General features: G+C 34.3%; 1 protein-coding gene across 7 annotated transcripts in view; it reads right to left on the reverse strand.

The window, feature by feature from the left end:
• Window positions 1-2,780: 2,780 nt before the first annotated feature.
• wnd (Mitogen-activated protein kinase kinase kinase 13 wallenda) overlaps window positions 2,781-14,964 on the reverse strand; it is a 33,172-nt gene continuing 20,988 nt past the window's right edge. For 4 of the 7 annotated variants that reach the window (XM_080165270.1, XM_080165267.1, XM_080165268.1 and 1 more), the window contains 7 exons: window positions 13,933-14,035; window positions 13,217-13,519; window positions 10,475-10,681; window positions 9,826-9,997; window positions 8,782-9,369; window positions 7,372-7,735; window positions 2,781-6,572 (listed from right to left, as the gene is read on the reverse strand). In XM_080165270.1, coding sequence (XP_080021396.1) covers window positions 5,936-6,572; window positions 7,372-7,735; window positions 8,782-9,369; window positions 9,826-9,997; window positions 10,475-10,681; window positions 13,217-13,519; window positions 13,933-14,035 — 2,374 coding nt within the window. In that variant the 3' untranslated portion in view covers window positions 2,781-5,935. The remainder of the gene's footprint in view (window positions 6,573-7,371; window positions 7,736-8,781; window positions 9,370-9,825; window positions 9,998-10,474; window positions 10,682-13,216; window positions 13,520-13,932; window positions 14,036-14,964) is intronic. The other 3 variants (XM_080165273.1, XM_080165271.1, XM_080165272.1) reach the window with 1 other exon arrangement.

The following is a 14,964-nucleotide window of genomic DNA, read 5'->3' on the forward strand; positions in this document are numbered from 1 at the left end:
ATTGGTTTGAAAGTTTAGACACTAAGTTTGGAAAATTAATCAAAAGTACCCAAAGTTTTAAGGCCAACGAAACAATAAAAAATCCAGAATAAAACCTCATTGGAACAAAAATCAGACAATCAGGAGTCAAATATTATAAATCATACTACAAATGTTTGATTAATGAGCAAAGAGAAAACCGACTGGTCAAAGTTAGTTATGGAACCGTTTCATAGTCTGGAGACACAAAGACAACCTGGACCCATTGTTTTTTTTTTTTAAATTTTGAAATAAACTAAAAATAAAGAAAAGGGTAGTTTTTGTTTATTGGTTGGTTTGTTACTTTAGATCAGTTTAGGTTTACTTATATTGGGTGCTATGTCACTCTGCAGGGTTAAGGCTCCTCATAACCCCCCCCCCCCTCACCTTCATAAAGCGTTACGGACAGACAGACAAAGTGATTAAAAAAGTAGCCTTGTTATATTAGAAAAATAATAAAATGTTTATGAGTAAAAACCTAAAAAAATAAATATATATTTATAAAATGATGGAACCCAGGGAGGTAGAGGACATTGGACTACTTTTTACACTAGTCCCCAAAGTTTTATAATAACGTTTTATATTCGCTGGCTTCACAACTTTGGAGACTTTTACTGAATTTAATTAAATTGGTTGGTTCATTAAGTTGAGTGTCCAAACGTTTCAACCACGAATTGTGATCTACAGTAGGGGTTTATTTTGTGTATCATCATTGGGGATGTACATCAATTTATCAGTCGTCGTCTTATCCCTGTAGGTCCCTGGATGCACCCCCCACCCATAATATACCTTCATACTTTTTGCGTTGTTTGATCAATATAGCTTCCTCAATGCTGCATACTTTTTATAACAGGTATAAAGGGAAAAATACATTTTGATTCATAAATAGTTATTTCTCGCATCGCTTTAAAAACAAAAATAATATAGACTCGGGCATAAAAATACTGGTTTTAATCTTAATGATAAAACATTTTTAAAATTGGATATAATATGCTAGACATAATTTTTCAGTATGGCCGAGAACTGGTTCTAATCCACCGGATATTAATCGGTTTCGAATGAATACGAGAAAATGGTTTATAATATTTAATAACAAGGATGACAACAGCCATAAATAGCAAAGCACATAGATCGTACAAACGAATGTTTAGGAAGAGAGAGAATATGCAACCAATTATATAAAATCACGAAACCTTTAAGAAAAATATGGATCTTTGTCTTTTGACGCATGAATGAAAGACCGAAGAACTAAGTAAATTGTATGCTTGTAGTCATTATTACGGGGAATTATAAACCGTTATAATTAACCATCTATCTTAAATAGCAGACGAGAAAATCACATTTTCCTTGTAGCATTACGAACAGTCAACGTGAAAAAAGAGTAGCTTTGCTACTGAAAAAAATGGTAACCCGTCGAAATGCAACTTTTTGTTAAAAGTGGTAGCGACTGACTTTACATATATATGCATTTTAAAAAAATAAAACATTCATTAAATTTATGTCGACTATATGGCTTTTATAAGAAGTAGTCTTTGCTGACCTAATGTTGGCACAATATTTAAAATGATTTTGTCAAGTTAAAATCTCAATTTTCCTTTCCCTTTCTCGCTGAAGCAATTTAGCTATTACTAGGTAAAATTGAAGAAATAGAGAAACATGGATATTGATCCATATAAAAAGCTAGAGTGCCTCCAACAAATTGATTTATTCTCAGTATCTTATACAAGTAAGATACAGTGGCCGTTTCCCTCTAAGTACCCAGTCGAGCTCAGACACCCAATCCCAACAACTCCTTTTTTTGAATTAAGAAGGGGGTGTTGTTGTTTTTGTTTTTTGTTTATGTCAGGTTAGGTTATATTGGGGACTGGATAGGCAAGAAGGGTTAGGGTACCACAGGTTAGGGCGTCCAGTAGGGAGTAACCACAAAAAATACAACCCCCCCCCCATGTCTAGAAATTAAGGCAGGAGGGAGGCTAAAAAAATGAGCAGAAACAAACTGACGGATAATGTAAGTCATAGAGTTCATGTTCATTGTTCATTGATGATAAGACTTCATTAAAAATATTCGACATCATATTTTCTGGCGGAAAAGTTATAAATTTTTTTCAGATGTTCTATCTCTGTCACTGAGAAGGAAAGTAAAATTTTGAAGTATAATATTTATAAATAAAACAAATGTAATACCAGGGATATTAATGGATATACATCTCAATGATAATAAACAAAATGTAACCAAAAAGTATTGGTTGAAAAATTTGGTAAATTGTCACTAATTAGTAATTATCATTCAATGTAAAAAAATGTTTTTAGGACAACAAATAAGATAACGTTAATATAAAACTTTGGGTACCAGTGTAATTTACAGTCCAATGTCTCCAAATATTTATCACATTATCAAATTAACAAAACCGCAATTCAAAAAAAACTCGAAGATATATCAACAACATGGTGTTGTGACTATTGAGGGGACATTGAATTGTAATTTACACGGGTACCCAAAGTTTTATAACCTTGTTATCTTATTCGTTTCCTAAAACTCTTTGAAGTTTGGTTACTTCAAATGAATTTTGATTGGTAGGTTCCAAACTAATATTGACTAAACTGTTTACCAATAATTTCAATCTACTGTAGTGGTAACTTTGTTAAAATCATTGGGGATGTAAATCAATTTATCGTTCATTGTCTTATCCCATAAGAATCCTGCTTTTTTATATTGTTTTTTTCTGAGTTTTAATCTAAACTTTAAAAACAATAATAGTATCTCCATTCATTATAACTTTATTTTCATAGAACATGGCATTTATAATTCTTTACATTAACAATAAACAAATAATAATAATAATATTCAATAACAATTTTTATATCACTTTTTATTACGGCATGAAACCGGTTTTCGATTTAAAAGAGGGTATAAGGGGTTTGTTAAGTTAAAGTTTAATTTTCCTAATCGTATTCATTAATTTCCTAGTAGAAAAGTAGGGAATAGTCCCTTTCGTGGCAACGCCCCTTAAGGGGCGATTCGTCATATTTTCAGTATGGCTTTTGATAGCTTATTATAGGTTAGGTTAGTCTATATTAAGTTAGGTGATTACCCCGCAGGGTTAGGCAATGGCCCCGTAGGGTTAGAAACCCCGCAGGGGCTAGAAATAGGAAAAAAGCTACTGTGAAAATACGAAGAATCGTTCCTTAAGGGGCGTTGCCATTGAAAGGGGACTATAATTCAACTATTTGCCCAAAAAATTTAATAATAATGAGAATGCATAATGCCAAGTATTAAAAAGGATTTTCTAAAAGTAAAGTGTTTTTCATTTTGTACTTTAAACATATCAGAAGAAAGAAAAATACAGTCAAACCTCAAAAAAACCTTTAGTGTTTAAAGCAAATAAGAAGTTTATTCCTACACTCTGAAGTAAAAGTTTTTATTTGTCACTAAATATCTTAGGCGATGGTTCAAGGCCCCAACCACCCCATTTTCATTTACAGAGCTCCTAGATGCTAGGGGTAGATCCACTAGTAATGAAAAAAAAAGAAAGGCATTGCAAATTATATCTAATTTGATATCTAAGTTTAGTGAAATGGTTGGTTTTTTAATTGTTGGGTTTGGTTTATTAATTCGTTTTTAGCTTTTGCTATTGTAAATATTGCAAGCATTTTAATAATGCAAATTTAGGCATTTCATGATTATACCTTACTTTTTAGTTTTGGGGTAGGGGTAGAGGGGAGGTAGGGTGGGGGAGATTCATTGTACTTTTAAGAAAGAAACCCATAGCCCTCTAGGTGTAATAGAAGCTGAGATATATATAATGCTCCCTGGGTTAGAAGAACTCGATCTTCTTTCTTAGTTTGTGCATTTCGGTTTTATTCTGATTTAGGAATTAGTCTTTTCTTTGACTTTAAGGGAGTATATTTTAATCCCAATATATATCCCGCCAAAAAATCCTAAAAGATGTTTTAAAAATAATAAAAAAGTATTGTCACTTAATTGAAGCCATGCTAGGCAAAGTTCACTAAACAACAAAATACAGCTTACATTAACAGGGGTAGGGATATTCTAACAAACTATTTTGGCTCCATTAATAAAAAAAATATACAAAAAAGATGTTAAAAGATAAGTAACTTTAACCTAATCTAATGGATATTTAGAGGTAAAACAAATTTTCTTTAGGTGAAATATCTCTTTTTCTGAATAACTGTTGTACAGGGAAAATTGCAAATTATTTTTATATTTCATGATACTTTATTTTTGCAAACTGTTTATGCTGAAAAATCCTTCTTTTTTATACTTAGCATTAGTAGCAGAAATAATTTTTGCACTTCTCCTGGAAATCGAGTTTGAAAACTGTGAAAAAACCTATATTTTTTCTAGCACATTTTTTGTTGTTGTTGAAAATAGCAAGAGTGAAATTTCTAAATGTTTTAGTTTAGAAATTTTATCTTGAAGCATTAAATACTGTTTTAAATTTTTTGATAAGCTTGTTTTTTTTTTTTTAAAAACTTGATGATCATTTTGTAAAGAAAATTTTTTTTTTCTAATTTAATAACATAAAAGTTAAGGCAACTAAATTTAATTTAGCATAAAAAAAGTATCAACAGATAACAGAAGCTACAATTTCCAAGCTAGTGTTATTTTACAGTTTTCAAATTTGCATTCCATGGAGCTGTGAGAAGGAATAAACTTTGGAAAATAAATACAAAATGGAAAAATTTCCGGTCTTTCAGTTCTGCTTTATGCACTTTTTAAGTTTATAATAAATTTTCATATTTTTTTTTTTTTATTGTAAACGTATATTTATGAAAATAGAATCTATATTTTTACTTTGTGACACAATTTCGCTCAATAAAATGTAATAAAAATACTCGCCATCAAGTTTTTTTTTCATATATAAAATATATAATGTATTAATTATGGAATGATACTGAATTTAAATTAGTAGCGCAGATACTCTATTAACTAGAATGTGTCTTTTAGGGACTCAAATTTAAACCCGTTTAGATGACAGTTTTTTGAAAGAGGTATTGCCTTATTTGGGTCAGGTTTAGACTTCCAGCTGATCTTTAAAATTGTAAAATGTGGATTTCCCCGAGGCTTTTATCTATCCTGAAAAAATTATATCAATTAATTATCTTGTTAAAGCTGCACTTCTTATGAATATAATTGGTCTTGAAACTGTTAACTAAATACATTTAAACAGATAAAATGAGCATATTTTAACAAAATTAAAATACTAAAAAATACATTATTATAATATACATTTAATTATTTTTAATATTCAGGTACATAAAATAAAAGGAGAACACCAGAGATAAAGGGATAGCACAATGAAAGATAAATTAATTTTCTACCAAATATTTAGTTGTTCTTAAACTTTCAGAATAATAGTTTTATTTAAAATACTTGGGGAGAATATTAAGTTATCGTCAATTGTTCCATCCTTCCCTGGTAAATAGTGATCATACATTCATATTAAACAAAAAAAAATACATTTTTAATTCGCCCATAGTTAGTGATTAATAAAATTTTAACAAAAAACAAAAACTTAAAAATTTATTTTGGTCTATTGGTAACTTATTTGTATTAGAGGCTTTAAATTTGATGAAATATCTTTAAATGTTTTTTAATTGCTTTATACAAATCAATATCGAAAAATAAAGTCTGTATCTTTACATGTGTTAAATTGTTGCAATTTTACCATTTATTTATATGTGGCAAAACTATATTTTATTTGTTCAGAAAATAATATTATTTTTAGCTTAGCTACTCTATAACTATGCTTATATCACTCTAGTTGCCGTTACAGTTTATTTTCACTTATTTTCATGAGTAAATTTAGTTACTTTAAAGTTAAAAATCATCTTTTATCACTAAACTGTTTCAATCGTGATGCATTTATATATTTATAATATGTGATTTTTATTTTTACATTTCTAAAGTGATGGTTTTAGGGCCGTGGCTGCTTTCCGGGGCAATTGTGAGGTTTCCCTCGCCGCCGCCGGCAGCCGTTTCGGCGTCATCTAGACACTGTATTGTAATCACCATGTTTTCATTGTCTTCGGCGGCTGATAAGTCATCAGTGCTCACGGCTGCCATGCGTTTTAAGGAGTCCTGTTGAGATACGGCAGGCGCGCGTCTAAGCGGCTCCGCCGTTGCCGCTGAAATATCCTGCGACCTAACGGCCGCCATGCGTTTAAGCGGCGACTCGTGGTGTGCTGAAGTAACTTGCAGAGTTGGGATTCGTTGTAGCGGCTCGTCTCGCGACCCCACCGCCTTCATTCGCTTCAACGACTCGGGAACCGTTAACCGCGAACGTGTCGGCGTTGTCACCGATTCATCACTGCGCCCGTAGGAGTGCATGGCGCGTAGCGCATGCGCGCCGCGCACAGTGGTACCTGTAGCACCCGCCGAGTTGTCCGGGTTGCTCTCTAGTGTTGACCGCTGGCTGGACGGATACTCGCTGGCCTCGCCCTCCTCACTGCTAAGGTTCACAGAGCGCATTGAGATGGCGGAAGCGCCAGAGTTTTGCGCCTTGATCCCTCGGATAGGCCGGCGTGCATGGCTGAAAAAAAGATATTGTTTAAAAAATGTATAACACATTTTTAAATCAATAGATAGATAGATTTAATTTCTTTTTTTATAATTTTGATAGTTTGATAGAAAGGTAATACACAAGGAAAGATCAAATAATATAGACATAAAAAGCATTAATATGAAACTGAATTGCTTTTAATTTATTATAAGATTATGAAAAATAAAATTTAGATGTTATCCTATTGTTTTCTGATTACAAAGATAAAACAATGAAAGATAAATAGTATTTCTATTATGTTTATAAGTGTGAAAATCTGCCTTTGGAAATCAGAGTTGAATGGAAGAAAAAGGCATAGGTTATTTTGAATTTATTTGCCCTCTAATTTATATACAAAAATGCAAAGTAGTAAAGTTTTTGTCTAGTTCTAAAGATCTCTCAAAGAGCAGGTGCTAATTCGTTGTACTTTTCAACGAAACTTTAAAACTGACTTTGTATAGTTTTAGTCTATTTTCCAACAGAGGCTATGAGAGAAGCAACTAGTTTTACATAAAAAGATAATTCTAAAAAAACCTTATTATTAGCAAAAACAAAGTAATACACATACGATTTTTAGGAAAGATTAAACAAATTCTATTCATCAATACCTGCCCAAGATAAAAAAATTTAACTGGACAAAGTGTCTAAAAAATCAGCCATGGGAAGTCACAAAAATGAGGGAATATCCATCTCATTTTTAGAGGTTCTTATCCTCTAATTTCTCCATCATTTCTATGACGTCACATGGCTAATTTTTAAGACTTTTTTGTCAAATTAAAAAAATTCCAACCTTCTCCTTCTAAGAACAAAGTTATCATCCTGATCTGACCAATAAGACTGAGACAAATTCTCCTGGGACGAATCCAGCCCCGAGGAGCTCGAACCCGCATCCTCCCCCACCTCGGCCGAGTGCCCCTGCACGCCGCGGCCAAAACCGCCTGACTGGTGGCGAGAACCGCCGCCCAACATTATGCGTAAATCATTTGCGTTATGACCGCCTGCGGCAGCAGCCTGCTGTTGCAGCTGTCGCCGGTTTGAGTCCTTGGCCATTATTTCGCTGATTTTTCGCTCCATTGTGTCGAGACAGTCCTCCTCCCCCTCGTTCATGTGCACGCCCTCGCGCAGCTTGGCAAGGGTGTCAGCTTCAAGCACATCTAAAAAAAATATCGTTTTTAATAAAAAAAAAGCCCTAACCCTGCATGCATAGCTTACCTTTACCCATTATAACCTAACCTAACAGTAACCATACCACAAAAACATAAAAAAATATTTCACATTTTAATTTAATCTAAAACTATAAGGGGTTGATAAAAGGGTTGGGGGATAGACGAGTCACAAATGTCCTTTATCATTAAAACTAATGATTATTTTATTTCGAAGCTTATAAAAAAATACGTCATACTGGCCTACCATTGGTAATTTATTATGTAAATTGGCCATTCATTGGTCATTTGTATAGTATGAAATCATATTTTCAGAGGCACCATAAAGATCTTCATTTTTTCTTAATTAGAAGTCTTTTATTAGAGCTATCTATCTATGTTTGTATACCTGCCATATAGCCTGCAGCACTGGTACTGGTATCTATCTATCTATCTATGTTTGTATACCTGCCATATAGCCCGCAGCACTGGTACTGGTATCTATCTATCTATCTATGTTTGTATACCTGCCATATAGCCCGCAGCACTGGTACTGGTATCTATCTATCTATCTATGTTTGTATACCTGCCATATAGCCCGCAGCACTGGTACTGGTATCTATCTATCTATCTATGTTTGTATACCTGCCATATAGCCCGCAGCACTGGTACTGGTATCTATCTATCTATCTATGTTTGTATACCTGCCATATAGCCTGCAGCACTGGTACTGGTATCTATCTATCTATGTTTGTATACCTGCCATATAGCCCGCAGCACTGGTACTGGTATCTATCTATCTATCTATGTTTGTATACCTGCCATATAGCCTGCAGCACTGGTACTGGTATCTATCTATCTATGTTTGTATACCTGCCATATAGCCCGCAGCACTGGTACTGGTATCTATCTATCTATGTTTGTATACCTGCCATATAGCCCGCAGCACTGGTACAGGTATCTATCTATCTATCTATCTATGTTTGTATACCTGCCATATAGCCTGCAGCACTGGTACTGGTATCTATCTATCTATCTATCCATCTATGTTTGTATACCTGCCATATAGCCCGCAGCACTGGTACAGCCAAACTCAGAAGTAGTATCCGCTCCACAATCATATTCATCGTCACAGCTGCCAGCCGCTGATGCCAACGGCTGTTGGTAACCCGGACAGCCGGGACAACCGCAGACAGGCACGGCAGCGGTACTGTTGCCGTTCAGGCTGGTCTGTTGAATGAGGTAGCTGGTTGTTGTTGTTAATGTTGTGGCAGCTGGCATTAGTGAGTTTGGCCCCCCGCTGAGCGTTGCTGTCAGCTGTTGTTTGACCGGTGTGCTGCAATCACGCGGCGGAGCCGCCGCCACATCCGCCATTTTATTGACAGGCGTCAGCTCGCGACTCTCATCTGCCTCGTCCAGAGAATCCTTGATGGTTGAGCGGCCGCAGCCTTTGGCGGCAGTGTTTTCGCGGGAGAGGCGCGGCGTGCCGCGCGACATAAAGCTGCCCTCGCGGCTGAAATGAGATGCATTGTCCCGCGACATAAAGGAGGATTCGCGGCTGAAGTATCCCTGGGTGTCGCGGCTGCTTTCGCGGCTTAGGAAGGAGCCGTCGCGAGACATGAATGAGGTGTCGCGAGAAAAGTAACCTAAAATTAGAATAGTGTTATTAGGTAGATACAGGTTTCTAAAAATAAATTTCGACAAATTATATCTTTAAATGTGTATGTTGTCCTCAAACTATTGTTATGTCGATAATATGTCAGCCATGGAGACATACAATCAATTTAGATAATAGTCAAGAATCAATATAAACACTGAGAATTTTTATATTGTTATAACATTCAGAAAGTTAGACAGACTTACAGACAGAACCTCAGCATAGAGTAGCTGCGCTCGCTCATAAACAAAAATTTAGTAGAAGCAGCTTATAATTGCCTAATAAAAAAATGACCTCATACAATACGAATGACCGATGATAGGCCAGTATACATTTTACCATTGGTCAATTACAATGTATACTTGTCTGTCTATCATTGGTCATTTGTTTATTATGACGTCATTTTTTCTATTGGGCACTATAAGCTGCTTCATTTTAGTACTACCTGAAGTTCTGTGGGTGACGTCGGGGGAGAGAGACGCGTTGGGGGAGGGGACGGGGATAGTTATGTTGTCGACAATGACCACCCCCGGCTCCACGATGTTAACAGGGTCTGTCTGAGTCTCAATATCACAGCAACTGGGTGGTGACTTCTCACAACTCTCACCTCTCACAACCTTAAGATTCATATGTGTAATGAAAACTATGTGGTAAAAATAATAATATATCAATTTTTAGTACTTAATTTTAAATAATTGTTAGGCTAACATAAAAATAAGGATTTCATTAGCTTTACATTGATGAAAAGTAGTATAGGCTAACCATAAATTTATCTAAAGATTTCTATAAGAATAATTACTTTGTTCACTAATTCATGGGGGGGGGAGGGGTTGTGTGTAAAATGCGGGTTTTCTGAGGTTTTGGGAGGGTGATAATTAAATGTAATTTTAAAAATTAGTTTGGGGTTGGGTGGTAAGCACATCTTTACCCCTTGAACGTAATTACTATTTTTGATAAATCAGATTTATAATATGTTTTCTTATCTATACCTCAAACTTTTAAAATAAATTAACAAAAAAAGAAGGATTTATTCAATATACTAAAATAACTTTGTCACATTAAAAAACCCTTTCAGCTTATAAAAATGTAATTACCTTTCTCTCCCAAAGTGGACTATCCCTGACCGAGGAGGTATGGCTGCCAGTACGTCTGTGTCCGCGCTTCTTTACCTTCAGCTTCTCCGCTGTCGGATGGTATTGTTCTTGTTCTGCGGAAGCTGCAGCTGCTAGATCCTGCGGCTGCCCCGCGGCTGGGGATGCTAGTTCGATGCCCACGGCTTCGCCTCCTTCTTCACTTTGTTGCTAAAATATTAAAAGTAAATTCTAGTTAATACTAATTTGTTATACGTTGCTTTTTTTGTAGCAACTCTATAACTAGTGTTTGTTCGTTTGTGACTTAGTCAGAGTATGTTAATTCAATGGAAAAACAGTAGTAGATTGGTAAAAATCTAAATATGCTTTTTAATGATTTCGTAAGTGATTTATTGACATCTTGTTTATAAGCAATTTTTGTTATTACTGCGCTACTTATAAACATAACTGCCCTTTTTAGAAACAGTTGTTACATAGTGTCCAATAAAAAATGACGTAAGACAATACAAATGACCAAAGATAGGCCAGTATACAACTAACCATTGGTCAATTACAATGTATTCCTGCCTATCATTGGTCAATTGTATTGTATGACGTATTTTTTTGGACACTATACGCTGTTTACCATTGTGTTTCTAAAATAATAGCATATATATCTAAAGTGTTACTAAGTAAGCAAACTACTCTGGGTATTGTTGTATATATTTAATTACAAACTAGAATAATTTAGGGGGAGGATTCATTTGCTGTCCATTAACCTATAACTGTGTATTACTAGAAATACTCAGAGAGGGAGGGGACAATGGGCTGTTTAATACACTAGTCCCCAAAGTTTAATAATAATGTTTTCTTATTCGTTGGCTTATCAACTTTAGGGACTTTAGTAAATCTGTATTGGTTGGTTAATGAAGTTGAGTGTTCGAACGTTTCAACCATTAATTTAAATCTAAAGAATGGGTAATTTTGTGTATAATCATTGGGGATGTACATCAGTTTATCTCTTTCTTGTCCCTTCTGATACCGTATAACAAGGAATGGTCGTATCAAATGCTTTGCTTAAATCAAAGTGCTGTTAATATAGCATTAATTGCAGGGATCCCCAATGATGATACACAAAATTACACCTTCTGAAGATTGCAATTTAGTGGTCGAGACTTTTGGACACTCAACTTAATGACCCAATAGATTAAAATTCAACACGAGTCCCCAAATTAAAAAACGTTATTATAAAGCTTTAGGGACTAGTGTAATAAAGAGCCTAATTGATAACAAAATTCTGATAAAGGAGGGGATCTTAATTGTATCGGGACAAAGTGTCTCAATAATCAGCCATGTGACGTCAAAAAAATAAGTGATTATCCATCTCTTTTTTAGGGGTTTTCATTCCCACTTCTCATCTCATCTCCCTATGACGTCACATATCTAATTTTTGAGACACTTTGTCCCGCTACAATTAATTATTCTAGTTTGTAACTATGTGCTTTGTGATGACATCACACTAGAAAGAAGAAAAAACATGCATCATTGCATACATTAATAGTTATTATAGCATCGTATTATAGACAGCTTTCCGCGGATATTAAAATGATTTTTTTTTTAATTTGAACCAGTTTTAACATTCGGTCAAAATTAGTTTTAATGTTGTGGTTTTTCAATCTAATATTCGTAGAAAATTGTCTGTAATACGATGCTATATATGACTTTTCAATATAATTGATAACCAGTCCAAAGCGAGCTGATACTAATCGGTTTCGAAGCCATACTGTAATTATTACTACAATTGTCCACAGAAACGTAGATTGAAGATACTATTTAATAGCAGCAGAACAAAGGACCAAAAACTGGACTAAGCTAATTTATATTTACATTTCTGCGGACAATCTTTAAAACTTTTGTTTAAAGATTCTTCATAACCGTTTTTTGTTTTATACAGATGTTATTTGAAGAATTTTAAATAATAAAAAGAGGAGATATGGAAATTGTCGTTTGTGACGTCATAAAAATACCTCTAAATCCACAATCCTTTCCCACTTCTCCTCTCAACCTTCCATTTTAGACGTATTTTTACGACGTCACACATGACACTTTTCGTATCTCCATATAAAAGATTTGTTGAGATATTATTTTAGCCCACTTTTGGTAGGTAATCAAATTAAACTTAGACACAAATTTAATATAAAAGCTTCATGCAATCAAGATACGTATAAAATAAAAATTAATTACAAAAGGTAAAAAGTCATGCAATTGGAAAAATATTTAAAGCAGAAGCAAGTTGGAAATTTTTAGCAAGTAACATTATCAAATATATTCTTCTTTAAAAGTTATTTTAAGCAGCGCAGCTTCTCTATAATTATACCCTGTTTATATAGTATTGTCTGTATGTCACTACGTCGAAGTTAAAGAGAAGTAAAGCAAATAGTGAAATTTAACAGTTTAAATAGACTTTTAATTTTTTTTTATATATATTTGATAATGATACTTTAACTAAATAGAACAAGAGCTACAGAGATAAGACAATTAGCAATAAATTAATCTTCTTTCCAGACTAAATAAATTAATTTTGCTAACCCTTAATGGTTCAAAAGTTAAAACCGTCCGTCCGATAATAATAGTCCACCTAAGAAGTAATTTGCTTATTATTGTTTTAAATGAGAGGAGAGATTAATTTATCATCCATTGTCCAATCCCTGTATATCCATAAGATAGAACAGAGAGTGCAGAAAGGGTGCTCCCAGAGTCGCTTACCCAAGAAGAAAATGCACCAACACCAAATTTCCCGCCATTTTTATCAACTTTGGCGCCATTATCCAATTCACCGCCACCGAATACGATAATGTCGTCGTCCATGTGAAAGAGCGGATTTTCTCTTACCACGGTGCGCGAGGGAAAGGCGGCATGCGCGCCCGCCAACGCCTGGGCGCCAAACGGCGGCGACTGTGGTGCATTTGGGGAGCGCGGCGAGGCTAGGGTGGAGGGCGCTGTGTGCACGGGGCTGTCGGGGGAGGAGGATAAGAGTTCGGGGTTCATCTCGTGATGTCTCAGGCTTCCCTGAAAAGTTCAAGCATGATTAATTTCAGATATATTAAGGGATAAGTGTAAAAAAATAATATTTCGTTCCTAGGTAGCACATTCTAATGGATTTTAATTCTTACATAAATCAAATTAGTACAGGCAACAGATCTATAGTATAGATGTATATATAGATAACTACCTCTCCCCCCCCCCTTTTCAATGACCTTTTTCGTCGGCTAACAAATAGTTTTCTGCTACTTGGTTCTGTTAATATTCCCATTACTATTGGTTTATTTTCAAAGTCCCTATGGAGGTCATTGTAATAGGAAAATACAGTTCTTTAACCCTTTCTCCCTCTTGTAGTTTACTCTAATGTACAGACGGAATCTTTTATTGTAATGCAAACAAAACAAATTAAAAAGGAACAGCTAATAATAACAATTTTAAACCTGTGATGTTATTGAATATTTCTTCTGAATGCGTCCAGATTTACCCAGAACCGGTTTTGCCTTCTTTGTGCTTCGCCTTCCCGTTTTCAAATCAAGTTCTCGCCTGAAATATTAATCCTGGTTAAGCTATTATTCAGGGATCTAAAGGGATAAGACAATGGCCGATAAATTCATGTACAGTACATCCCCAATGATGATCCACAACAATACCCCTTCTGTAGATTAAAATTAGTGGTTGAAAAGTTGAACACTCAACTTAATAAAGCAACCAACCAAAAATCAAATAAGTCCCCAAAGATGTTAAGGCAACAAATAACATAACGTTATTATAAAACTTCGGGGACTAGTGTAATAAACAGCCCATTGTCCCTTCTCTCTCTCTGGCTATTATTATATCAACAAAGTACTTTCGTTCCTGTAAATTATGTGCTGTTTTTATCAAAATTGTGGTCATTTTTTATTAGAAACATGACATTTTATGTCAATAATTACTACTTTTAAGTAACGCCACAAACCAATGTAAGTCGACAACATATCTAATATACTAATCCAACTATTAGAATAGCGTTATTTGCAAGGTAAAGCATAGTTTTCTGTTATTTAGTAAATTAATTTCAAACAACAATTTCAAAAAAAATCATAATCTTATTTATAAAATACAGACAAAGAAAGAGAAATACATTCAAATAAAACTTAAGACTATAAAACATTATTTATAGAGTATCTAAGCTACTAAAACATTTCAAAATTATTTTTTTAATTGCTTTCTTTGTTAGTTTGGAATGCGGTAATGAAAATTAGGAATATTTCTGTAATTAGACTTAAAATTATTATCTATACAAGTGTTAGTGGGCCTGTAGGATCTGTTATTACGTCAATAATAGTAAAACAAGGATGATAACATTAATAAATAACTTAAACTTTTTTTATCTGAAGGTAAATATTTCGAAAAAGGCTGGCTAGAATTATTTGCACTTTTCAGAGAAGCTTTATACAAGTCTTGGGATTGGTGGTAAATTCACTGAGTAAAAA

The sequence above is a fragment of the Acartia tonsa genome, chromosome 6 (genome assembly GCF_053477335.1).
Source record: "Acartia tonsa isolate MP-2025a chromosome 6, ASM5347733v1, whole genome shotgun sequence".
Taxonomy (NCBI): domain Eukaryota; kingdom Metazoa; phylum Arthropoda; class Copepoda; order Calanoida; family Acartiidae; genus Acartia; species Acartia tonsa.